We start from the raw sequence: 13,094 nt of genomic DNA, 5'->3' as shown, positions 1-13,094 counted from the left end.
CTCGAGATTTATTTCAGACGGCTTTGTTCCGGATAAAAGAAAATGCTATGATACGGATGAATTCTGGCTGAGGTAAGAAAAGACTGTGTTCGATTTCCGGTTCGGCGCTACGACAATTCCCACTCTCACTGGTTCGTGCATCCTTTTTTTTATTTCCGATGAACGAGCAGTTTGTATGTCTGCAAACCTAGCCTCAACGCTACGCCAGCGGTAATTTGACCAGAATCGTTCTTTTTAGCACAATGAACAAGGGTGGGAAGGATCGAAGATTCATTACGCTAACCAGCGTTTCGACAAACTTGTCTTCGTCCTGCCCAGAAGAAAACAAGTCCTCTTGTCAGAACCTTGGCTAGCGAAATAGGGCACTCCTCTCACCTTTTGCTCACTCTGTGCTGTACAGAATTCCGCCTTTTCTGTTCCTTTCCATGTTTCGTTCTTTCTGTAGTTTTGCGATGCGGACCTCATTTAGTTCCTCTCGAACACCGCCACGCGCCCGTCCACTTTCGCACTGTAACATAAGTCTCTCTAGGCTCGTGTATAAGTGACTGCACCGAGAGCAGGCAAAACGTGTTAGCCTAATCACTTATCAATGCTAGCGCACCATGCTGACTTCCAACTCAAACGTGGCGCACCAGTCCAATTTGTTGTACAAAGGGGTCACCGCTAGAGCCTGCAGGAAGACTAAAGGAAGAAAACTGCTCTCCGATTTATTGAACACGAATAAAGCATCAGCATAAATCACTACCTTGAGACGGCGAAAATATCCACTCCACGGAGACGCAAAACAAGGAAAAACAAACACTGAGCGCGGTAGTCACGTGCATCATCCGGTATTTCCGGGTCGCACTCGATTATTCCGCAGTCTTTTGGGTCCTTTCCGCTCGTGTTGCTTCCTGACCGGCAGCTCAGTAAGCACAGGAAAAGAAACGGATAAACAAAACGGAAGCATAGGACAGCTTGCTTTGTTTACTTCCATAAGCCCGGGAAAACCGGCTTCCCTGCCTACGTCCCTTACATCGGCGCTGAAGAAGGCTCGTTTCCGCGACATCTGCTGCCATCTATCGGTGGTCAGAGAAAACTCTGTCAGAAAGGCTCGGGAGCCGATGCTCCATGAAGTGCGTATTAGCGGCCTTCGCACGAAGCACCGACTCACTGGCGTGCCTTTCAGTTTCTAAGACAAAAGGCGTGTCCCGAGGGGTCTCCAGGAACCGGAAGCCTCAATTCCCAAAACGTATCTTGACTACTGATCCGGAGTTCCCGGGTTCGAACCCGACCGCGGCGGCTGCGTTTTTATGGAGGAAAAACGCTAAGGCGCCCGTGTGCTGTGCGATGTCAGTGCACGTTAAAGATCCCCAGGTGGTCGAAATTATTCCGGAGCCCTCCACTACGACACCTCTCTCTTCCTTTCTTCTTTCACTCCCTCCTTTACCCTTCCCTTACGGCGCAGTTCAGGTGTCCAACGATATATGAGACAGATACTGCGCCATTTCCTTTCCCCCAAAACCAATTATTATTATTAGTTGAGCTGCTGCACAGTGCAGCGGCTGAGTACAGACGAGCAACGGGAATTAAAAACTGCGAAGTCTGAAGAATAATGGCCAGCGAGAAATGCATCGGAATAACTCTGTTGTGCTGTTGAATTTTCGTGCACGAGCTCGTAAAGAAATATAGAAAACATGTAATCTGAGGGTTTATCTGCATACAAATTTAATGTACGAAGTAACCAATATCGTTATCTAAGAACCATAATGAAGTGCGAGTGGTATCTGGCTTATTTTGTTTATTCACTGTACATTTGAATGCCAAAGCTTGATCGCAAGTAGCACTAGAACAACAAAACAAAACTAGCGTGCAACTTCGGGAAGAATAATCGACTATTGAGCTGAATGGGCTTCGCTCAAGTTAGTGTTGGTACAAAAAATACTCACAAGCCTTCATCTTCTTTACGCCTGCAAAAATAAGTTCCGCAAGTCCGCAGACTGACGTGTCTGTTCAGTGCGCCAAATGTGGCTGCGAACCGAATGCACTTCAGTGGCGAAGAATTGAGCACAGTACCTTCTCCTGACAACGCGAAAGCACTGCAGGGGAGCGCTGCGTTCATTTGGCTCCTGGCATGAGAGAGACTCTTTCATTGCAGTTAAAATCGTTCAGTATTTCCTATAATGAAATAGCTCTTTAGGTTGACTTGTTTATAGTGGCAATAGTCAATACTATGTGAATGTTTTGTTTTCTTGTTGTTGTAATTCATGGAGAGCCTAAATGGCATATGTTATGGACTCGCACGATAAAAAATCGGCAGATCGCTGCAGTGCTATCGTACGATTGCGAAACGTCCTTAGCTCTGCTTTCACCCTTTCCGCAATAAAACTTCCGCTTTTACAGGTTGACACTGGTCTCCTTTTGCTTCAAGGCCCGTTTTGCTTCTTCATGTGATATTTTATTACAGGTAGCTTTCACGGTGTACCCGAGCATACTTCTTTAGTCTCCGAAGCATGTGCTCCCTTAATACAATATTTTGGGCGAGTTGGTTACGTACTTCCATATTAAGAGCGCAAAGACGGCACAAAGTAAGGGGAGGACACATTATCGCTGTTGTGTCCTCCCCTTCTTTTGTGCCGTCTTTGCGCTGTTAATATGGATGGGCTTCCGAACTTGTGAACTGGCATACAGTAGTGAGGATCATGTATACTGATGTGATATATATGTACCGTGCAATGAACACGTGATAATATTCAATTTAATCTGACGAAAAAAACTAGGTGCAAGCACGACGTTCATGTATCAGCTGCTTGCTTTACCACCACACGCTACGAGGGTAGTATTGAAGTTGATAGAAGCAAGGGTTATAAATGAGCTTAATGGATATAAAAGTTTCATTAATATGAAAATAAGCTGCATTTTAAAAATTACGAAAAGAGAAAGGTAAAAGAATTATGTGCTTTACAGTAAAACCTCGCTAATTCAACCCCCGTTGATTCGGAAATCCGGATAATTCGAACTGTCGGTGCTGCCCCTGCCAACGCGCACCTATGTGTATGGCGTCGGGCGCTCGTTAATTCGGACGCTGGTGGCTCGCAGCGTTTAATTCGGATGACCTCCTGAGTGGGGGCCGTGTCGAGGTAAGACAGGTAGTCACATTAAGTTATCGTCCGAATATACTTCGTGAAGCTGAACCATGCGCGTCATCATGGCATATAGTCTCTCAAGGTAACTTGGAGGATGCTTGGGGTGAAAAGTGGCGCCACCGTCTATGCGAAGAATGCCGCGGGAATTCCGGGACGATGTGGTTTCGTGTTTGGCTTGCCTTTTGTTGGGCTGGAAACTTGGATCCTGGCGTGATACTCTGCCTAGATCTAACCACCGAAGCCGCGATGATTTGCACTTGTGGAGATTGAATTCTTCTAATAGAGCGTTTTAGTGTCCCAAACTATTTTAGCGTGAGTAAATGCTTCGTATTAGGTTCGTATGGAAATTAAAAAAGGGGGTTTCCTTGATGCTTGAGTCGGAAAAAGTAGTGCAGTAACGACTGGATTCGCGTTTTCGGACCAACGCTATAGCCAAACCAAACACGAAACCACCGCTTCTCGCCACCTCACAGTTGATGAAGTTCTGCGTCCCCATTCTATCCCCAAGGCATTTATGAAAAACTCTATGGCTGGTAGTGTCCCTGACGAGCGCGCTACGGCAGGGGTGGCGACGCTTGGAAAGATCTCATCTCAAGCCCGAAAAATATTCCGGCCGCATAGTTTCGTTTTCTCAGCTTCGACGCCAGCCCTTGGCGACGGTGTCTATCGGCCCCGCATCAGCCTAACAGCCGAATCCAGCTCCGCGCCGTTCGCGACGCTGATTGGCATGTCGCTGGTCTTTTGTTTCAAGAGGGTGTCTCTTAAAAATGTCTTTTCCTCCCTTCACTGAGCATGGATTGTCCTCTCTTCAGAGCGCCGAAAATGCGTGCTGGTTCCATGCTGGTCGCTATTGGTGCGGTAAAGGCGCCTCTTGTGAGGAGATGCAACCGCTATCACGTGGTACCGCGAAGGCGGCCGCGGAAGGCGCCGCCTTTACCGCACCAATAGCGACCAGCAATAGTGTCGCCACAGGTCTACGACACTCCCGACAATGCGTCCGCAGCCTTGTATTTCACGCAACTGTAAGAAATCTTCGTTGCCGCGCAGTTATACCACGACAGCGTTGAGGCTTCCGTTCTGCGGAAAATCTAGCGTCGTCGTCGGCGGCATTCTGAACGAAAACTCCCCGGAGAAGTAACCAAGGTGGGCCACCTCGGTCACGTGTCCTTCGGGCGTAATCGCAACCTGCCCACCTATGTGTGAGCAAACTGCCCACCATGACAGGTGGCAGTTAAATGAGTGATTGGTCGCGAGAGGTTGATCGGGAAGAGCAACCTGGGTCTCACAAGCCCCACCTGTCACAGCACCTGCCATCATAGGGCAGTGGCGCATGGCTTAACCACTGCACCGCTGCACCAGGAGCGGTGTGAGGGCTCCCCGGTGTCTATGATTGTAAAATAGAGAATGACCAATCCCTTATTTATGGGCATAAACCCATTAACGCAGAATATGACGATCATTGCCCTGTTCACCAAACAAATTTATTTTGTTGCTGACGGTTTCTAACAGTTTTGGGGCGCGCATTCGATAATTCGTTCATCGGATAATGCGGACGCTTTTTCGCGGTCCTTGAAGTTCGCATGAACAAAGTTTTACTGACTGTCATTCCTGAATAAATTCAATGAATGGTCTGGCTTGGGAAATAAATTCCACTTAATGCAATTTTCGTTCTATGAAGCAAGAATTGGTGTGTGTGTGTGTGTGTGTTTTTTTTTGTTAAGCGGTCTCAGTTATTGAGACAGATAGGATACTGATGTGCATGCCAACAAAAAGGAGGTTTACAGAAGCAAATAATAAATTTTTTTTATCGTACTCTAGACCAACTGGCGCACATCTCTGCTTAAATATTAGCATACTGACGCCATTCGTGCTTTTTATTGCAAAAAAACAAAACAAAAAACGAACGAATGCATTATCGTGTTTTTTTAGAAGTTTCAAATGAAATCATACATTTTGTGTGGCTTTAAAGGCTGCACTCTATCAGAGTGGCTATTAAATGAGGAGGCGTTTAACTAAGTGATACAGTGAAGACTAAACGTCAAAGAGAGCGCACCCTTTTCCGGGCCCTCTTCTGGTTTTCTTTCCTGGAATATAATGATCCCCTCTGCGTTATAATAATCTTGTTAGTGTTGCTGCTGCTGTGTTTTTTGGTGTTTGTTGTTTTAGCTCTTGTTGGTTGCGATAGTTGTCCTGCGTTGCGCGGCTCACGTTTGGCAACACCAGTCACCCCTTGGCTTAAGAGGAAACTTTAAAAAAAATTCTTCGACAAAAACAAGTACAACACATCCTATCAGATGTAAAAAAACTTCTGCGCAGCAAAGACTATATAGCGAGAAATATTAGAAGGAAAACCTTCTATCCTTCAAAGAAAAATCTAAATGCTCATTACATCACGCAGTATTCATCCCAATAAAGTGACAAATTCAGAAATAGTATATCATGACTATACAACATATGACAACACAGGAGATAATGAACGATTGCTTTACACATTACAGCCAAAGTACACTCATGAGGGTAGCTGTGGTGTGAATTACAAAATAAATAAAGAAAAGAAAAGGTCTATACAAGTTGTAATCAACAGGCCGTGCGCCACATGACGGTCTAGAAAACAATAACAAATGTATCAAAAAGCTGATTTCATGCATTGAAACATCTAAGCATTAACAGACGTTCAAACTGCGTGGCTGACCAGGCCCACCTCAATCGGATTGTGCGCCAGTCCCAGACAGACTTTCATGTCCCAACATAGGTAAGGCTTTATGTCCTCCCTTATACAGGTAACGTTATTGAGGCGCTGATCGTCGTAACACTGAGAGGTTTAGTATAGCGCTACCGTGAACCATTACCGCCACCGCCAACCACGCATGCGCATTGTCGACTGGTGGTGGCAGTAGTGGTTCATGGTAGCGCTATGCTAAAACTTTCTTTTAGGCGCAATGATCGTCATCACGTTTTTATCATACTATTTGCTATGTCAACCGTGCACTAAAAAGTCACAGCGGCTGTTGCACTCTTGCCCAGAAGACACGTTCTCTCTAACCCCCCCCCCCCCTTTTTTTTTCTCTCTGCAATAGCTGCACGGGCGGCGGAGCCATCTGTCAGGATCCCGTGGTTTTACAGTGTGCGGCGTGGCCCCCGTCAACGCGTGGTCGTGTCGATGGAAGCAGGTAGATCGGAGGAGAGTCCGCGGAGCTGGTCCTCCATCAGTGGTACTTGGGCGCGTGGTTGTACTCCCAGTAGTGTTCGCCGTAACCACCGTGCTTGTCCCCCCAGCGCTGCTTGGTGCGGAAGTGGGGCCCGTGACGCGTCTCGTGCCGCTCCTGGAAGTGGTACGGGTTGCCCTTGCGGTAGCCGAACTCGTACGTGTTGTAGCCAGGGACACGGGCGTACCTGCGACCAAACGAAGCTCGCTTGTGGCTGCAGGCACTCGCTCAGAATAAGGGCGAGGTGCTTTTAGGCGAAGCCGGCCACGCTACGATAAAGTTCTCACGTATCTCACAGTTACGTCGCTCACATACGGTCCATCACAAGTCATCAGCTAAGCGATGGCAATAAAAACTGTGGGAACCCTAAGTCCTCTTAAGAGTGTAGCGCGATAGCATTAGATTTCACATTTGTAGCAGGTTCTGTTGCAACATGTGTGTGTGTGTTCGCGCCAGTTTCTTTGCAATTTTCACTCCATCAACCGGCATTTTCGGACTGCTAGCTGCACTAGAAGGTATCCGCGATGCTGTGAAGGTGCCGACATTTGCATATACATTCGAAACTTGTTATAACGCAACCATTTATAACGAAATATTACATATAACGGAGGCATGACGATTCCTCTTAGGAGTTTGGCCAGCACGGGCTATAACGAACTAATTGTCGGGTGACTTCAACTTATTTATAACGACGTTCAACAGTACCCTAGTTTTCTTCAGATTTTTTATTTCGCTTATCTGTATACGTTGCTGTCTAGAAACTACGTTTGTCACAAACCGGTGGGCAGTTTGTGATGACGTCACAATGTCGCGTGAATTTTCTCGCTGAATTTTCTGCTGAGAGGCGCTCTCTGCATATAATTTTGAATATAGAGGCTTGAGCTCTTCTGAAGGGATGGGGGTAATTATGATACGCTTCTTCATGCTTCATTACCTTAATGCTTATTCGATAATAAAGAGAGAAAGGGCTCACAACTGAGCACTGGTCTTCCTGACGGTTTGTTCTCCTGCTGCATGGTTTTCTTATCGAAATTTTATGATGACCGGTGACACTCGTCCTATGTTAGAACGAAATTCTGCGAGACATCTCAAGTATATACCGAGCTGCGCGTTGGCTGCATTTCTAGAGTGAAGTCCCGGTACTTCCAGCGCTGGCCACACGCACATAGGCATATCCTGCTCGACACGATGTCAGTTACCCAGAAAGGGACAGCCATTTGTTCGCCTAAAATGGTGGCATCTTACGGTCGCCAAGGGCTTTGGGCGATTTCAATACGGTTTCTTCCTCCCTTAACAGGTACAGTCTTGAGAACGGGCTCTCATAGTGTCGCGTCAATTTCCTGGTCCGCGCTCGCGACTATATTAGGCAATTTCCTGGTTTGCGAAATGCAGAGAACCACTGACGTGGGCCTAGCATCAACCCTAATTGGCAGCGGTTCGTATACTGAGTTCTACCCGTAAGCCGTGCTGGAAATTTGCTTTCGGAGCGGTCGGAGAATGTGCACATCTCTGTCATTTCTAGCACGTGTAGGCACTGCGAAAACGTGCAAGAACTCTGGGACTCTGCAAAAACTCTGTTGAAGCTCGTTTGATCTATCTATACGGCTTTCGGGATTACACCGATGGACACTGGCTCTTGCCCACTCACAAAGAGTAAAATCTTCGGACGGTACCTTGCTGAGCACTATTTCGGTTCCTGAGTACGTCGTGAGTGTTTTACAGATTGGGATTTTGCAGTACGCTTTACTGCATCCCTCTTGCTCTTTTTACATTCCCTCTTCCTTTTCTTCAGTGCCATGCAATGTGTAGCCAGCCGGAGCAACCTTCTGGTTGACCTCCGTGTCTTTCTTCTGTCCCTGTCTTTTTTTTTTTGTGGACATTCGCATGAATACATAATTTTGCAAAGTCAATAGAAATTTTATGTCAACTTACTGGAAGTATCCGCCATAGCCTCCATGGCCCCCGCCGTGACCACCACCGTGACCGCCACCGTGACCACCGCCGTAGCCGGTCGCCGCTGCTGAAGGCTCCGCCTTGGATACCGTTTCTGTGGACATGCCTTGCACTCCGGTTGGCTCGGTCAGGTAAGTGACGCCCGAAGCCGCCGCTGGCCGCAGGGCTGCCTCCGGATGGACGAAGTTGGCAGCCTCCGACGAGCTCGCGTATTGCCTGGAGGGCGCCCCGTACCGCTTGGCGACGGCTTCTTTCTCCGGGTCTGCGGCGACTCGTATCGACTGCGTCAGGACAGCCTCGCCCTTCCAGTCGTTAGCGGCGAGCAGCACTTTGGCCTTGCTTCCCGGGCCGGCGCTGCAGCGGACTGAGCCCAGCGCTACGGCCAACGCCAACGCCTGATGCAGACAAGAAAAACAATGCCAATTTTATTTTGTTCGCATAACCAGTGACAGTTGCCACAACGAAAAACCCCCTTGATTCTCCGCTCTACACCGAGGTGAAGAAGCGAACGCAGTAACTGCCGCCTCTCATGCATGGTGGCACATTCTTAGGCCACGTTCTGGCACATGGCACAGATGGCACATTTTCATTGCTCAGCAGGTGTACGCAACATGGCTTCGCTCTCATTGGTCCTAAGATGATCAGGCGGTGACAGAGTGGGGACGTCTGTGAATATTATGTTTTTTTTTTACATACTACTACTACTACTACTGCAATGGCGATGTAGGCCTCGGAAAACCGCCCTTACAGAGATATTGTTGTGGTAACTGCCAGTTGGGCTTTGTCCTATATGAAGAGCAACGTTCCGGTATAGTAGCCGTCTACACGTTCATTGCATCGTGGGTCACCGGTGGGTCACATCGTGTACTCCTGCTGTGCGGCAGGTATAGTGCGTGGCGCTATGAAGCCGTGGGGCAGCTCAGTTCTTCAAAGAGCCGGTGAAAAACATACATTCCAGGTTGCTGTTGCCGCCTGCTGTCGGTTCCAATAAGCTGGCTTTGCCAGAAGCTTATTGGTGGGCCATGCCCCACCCAGGAAGATCTGAGGGTGGCCCACCGGCGCGCAGCACGACGCACTGATATTGGGGCCCCGAAAGTCGCTGCCGCTGTTAACGCGGCGAAATACTCCGCATGACGATTCCCATAATTGCTCTCCTTTTCCGCATGGCTCATAATGAAAGCATATGGACTGTATGCGGAGTCTCTATACACACTATACATAGGGCCCTTCGTTTACAGATTCATGCACCCCGAACTGATTTATCCTCGAAAATCGGATTAGCCCGATTTCTACCCAAAAATGTCCCCTCCATAGAACAGCAGAAAAACGATGGGCTCGTTATGTGCATGTATGAAAGCACCTAAAGAGCGTACGTTCTCCACGGCACGAAGCTGAAGTCGCCGCACGGAAATTAGCGGATATGCCGTGCTTATTGCCGAGGAGCGTGTTTATTCAAATGCTGACCTTAAACCTTTCTTAACGCTTTTTATTAATGGCATGATTGTATCAAGCTCTATCCAGGTTAAAGACTCCCTGCTCCTCGGCTCTTGCGCATTTAAAACGGCCGCTGTGATGTTTGTGAATATTTTCGCAGTGTGCAAGACAGGCATGACTTGTACCCACATGGAAGTGCTGCGTAGAAGATTGTTATTGTACGCGAAATAATCGTTGTACTTGAGGAAAAAAATCTGGCTTGGTAAGTAGAATTTCAAGGTACCCTGCCATTTCGGTGCTACTTGGGAAATAGTGAGCAAAAAAGGGGACATTTTGTGTACAACACAAAAAACGGACGTTCATAGGAAATTTCCTTTTGCTGCAAAAAAAAGGGGGGACCTTAAAAAAGCTTAATTATGGAATTTTTTACTGACACGATTTTATTTGAATATGGACTAGAAAATTTATCGCCAGATTTTTATCCTCCGAATTCTGGAAAAAATAAAACCTGACAACGAAGGGTCCCAAGTCTATACCGGACAAGCATTCAGAGAAGAAATACAGATGAGCACCTTATGGCGTCATACATATCATGCGGAAGCCCTACGGAATTAAGGATTTGCGGGCGCTGTGTAGTGACGACAAGACAAGGTTAAAGGAAGGGACAAAAAGGACGAGCAACATGGTTGTGGTACACGCAGTAACACGGAGTTCCTTCCTAACCTTGTCAGTCACTATGCAGTGCCCGGAAAGGCTTCTTATGATCAACAAACTATCCCGAACACAAGCTGTACGGAAGGGACACGGAAACCAAACGTAAAACGTAGAAAAGAAGCATGGCTTTCCATACACTTTTCATATCATACAGACTATAATTCATATTCCCACAGAGCCGCCGCGGTGGCTCAGTGGTTATGGCGCTCGGCTGCTGGCCCGAAAGACGCGGGTTCGATCCCGGCCGCGGCGGTCGAATTTCGATGGAGCCGAAATGCTAGAGGCTCGTGTGCTGTGCGATGTCAGTGCACGTTAAATACCACGTAGGTGGTCGATATTTCTGGAGCCCTTCACTACGGCTCCCCTCGTAGCCTGAGTCGCTTTGGGACGTTAAACCCCCATAAACCAAACTAAACCAAACCAAACCAATCGTATTTCCCATAGAGCCCCAACAGAGATATGTGGCATTTACGCATATGTACGCGTCGTCTCGATGCTTCATGTCGACTCCCCACCTCGTCATAGGTCTGGGCACCCCTCCGCAGCAGCGGGTTTCACGCCGTCCCTGCTCATCTTGTTGGGTGAGAGCAGCCCACTGCATACACTGCGCTTAGACCCGTCCGTTTCCGTTCCTCCTCTCTAATCGACACAAATGTTCCCGCCTATTCAACGCGTACTGCAATTCGCATCGTTTTTCGCTAGCCATAGGGCCACAGCACAAAGTGCTTCACTGAACGCAAGGCGGAGTCAGATACCCATTTTTCCAAGCATTTCACCACAAAGAAGCCATGCACGCACCATGCCAGGAGAAAGCTCTTTGTGTAGATGGATAACCGGTGAGGGTAACCGCCTCCACTGAGGATTGATCCCCGGACCTCCCGCATACGAAGCGGATTCCCGAACGACTAGGTCACCGCTGCGGTATTATTACGCCTATTTTAAGCCCCATTTTGGTCTCTCGTAAAGTACTAGCTTGCCATCAGCTTTCCTCGGGGTACTCGGCTCCATAGCTTGCTGCCGCTTGAAACTACACTCGAACACTGAAACGGAAGCTGTGGTGGCCTTGGCAATAATCAAGAACAGCCTGAAAACCAGCACACGCTCTATCCTGAACTATAACGTGGCGGAAAACGTCGCTTGCTGTTCATTACGGGAAATGATTACTTCATGAAGAAATAAATGAGGGTTACCTGAACCACCCTCATAATCGCTGCCAGACACCCTGTCGTTCCTGGAACCTCTGCCAGCCGCACTGATCGCTGAAGTCACTGCGGACTGATCGAGGAAAAGTCTGACGAGCATCTTTCTTTTATACGGGGCCCCATGCTTGACTGCGCGTGGGCACTGCGGCTCACGGCTTCTCCGCGTCGTCCTAAACCGAGCCTGGCTCCGGGGAGGACGGGGGCGAAGGCCTGCATCGATGGTGCATGAAGCTGCCTTCACTTCGCCGCCAGCGGTTTCTGCTTGTTCCCCTTTCTTTTGAAGCGAGAGGAAAACGAGCTCGGAGTTAATTTTGGCATGCGCGGTTCGCTGCTTTCTCTTACAACTCCTCGCTTCGTTCTTTGCGTACAAAAATCGAGTAAAATGTACACGAGAAAATGTCTTTGTACGTGTCAAGTCACAGCGCTTTTGTTTGAGACGAGGAAACGAGGTTGTCGCCTTCAGTTGCATTAAATGCCGTATTAGCTAAGATGAGCTGGCACTCCTATATATACCGTCGAGCGTAATCTGTCGGAAAAAAAGGGGGAGGGGGGCAATTAGGAAATTAGCATCATCTCTCGTTTTATTTCGTTCCCCTCCCCCACCGCGCATGCTCATTGGCAAGAGATTTACAAAGAAGGCGATGTTATTATGTAAACATCCCTTTTATTCTCTCTGTTGTCTCTAGTCTCTAGTCAAACGGATATGCTAAAGAGGACTCCATGGTTATTGAGATGTGGCTCGGAACTCAACAAAATACAATGAATAGAGGCGGATGCAACTCAAGAACGCAGCGGCGAATGTCCCTTCGAGGAGACCCTCCAGCCAATGCTGTTGGCCGATTGTCATGACACCGCGGTTAACACCATTTCACAGATGCACCTTCCATTCACCTGAAATTTCATTCTAGGGGATAAACCGCGACGTAATGAGAACCGGTCGACGCCACTGGCGGGAGGGCCTCCTTTGAGGGCCATTCGCCGCTGCGTTCTTGAGTTGCATCCGACTGTAGGTTATCTTGGTCTGGGAGATATTTTTCTTGTTTCTTTTTTTAGTCCCGATATAATCTATGTAGGTTATCTTTCACCTGATCGATAGTGTGAATAAGGTCTATTGTCGAGTATCCTTCACGAAAGCCTGCGTGATCATTTGATTGATTGAAGTCTAAGTTTGTCCTGATGCTATTAGTGATTACCTTTGTTGATACCTTGTAGGCAACGGATAATAAGCTGATCGGCGTGTAATTTTTCAAGTCCCTGGCGTTCCCTTTCTTTTGGATTAAGGTGATGTCAGCGTTCTTCCAAGCTTTCAGTACGCTAGAGGTCACAAGGTGTTGCGTATTATACAGGATGGCTGGTTTTTCTAGCACAGAAATCCGTAACGGTTGCACAGTCACCATGGTCCTCCAAAAAGTCAGCAACAAAGTTCTAATTAGGAAAGGCGTCACCCAGGGAGACACGAT

General features: G+C 47.9%; 1 protein-coding gene across 1 annotated transcript; it reads right to left on the bottom strand.

The window, feature by feature from the left end:
• Positions 1-6,211: 6,211 nt before the first annotated feature.
• Positions 6,212-11,637, bottom strand: LOC144096949 (uncharacterized). The gene is made up of 3 exons (XM_077629756.1): positions 11,623-11,637; positions 8,264-8,679; positions 6,212-6,518 (listed from the first exon to the last, which is right to left on the bottom strand). Exons 1-3 carry the CDS (start codon positions 11,635-11,637, stop codon positions 6,332-6,334), a joined length of 618 nt encoding a protein of 205 aa, XP_077485882.1. The 3' UTR covers positions 6,212-6,331.
• Between the last annotated feature and the right edge of the window lie 1,457 nt (positions 11,638-13,094).

This window comes from Amblyomma americanum, chromosome 7 (assembly GCF_052857255.1).
Source record: "Amblyomma americanum isolate KBUSLIRL-KWMA chromosome 7, ASM5285725v1, whole genome shotgun sequence".
NCBI classification, from domain to species: Eukaryota; Metazoa; Arthropoda; class Arachnida; order Ixodida; family Ixodidae; genus Amblyomma; species Amblyomma americanum.
Note: the sequence above shows the minus strand (reverse complement) of the source record. Positions and strands in the feature narration are given on the sequence as shown.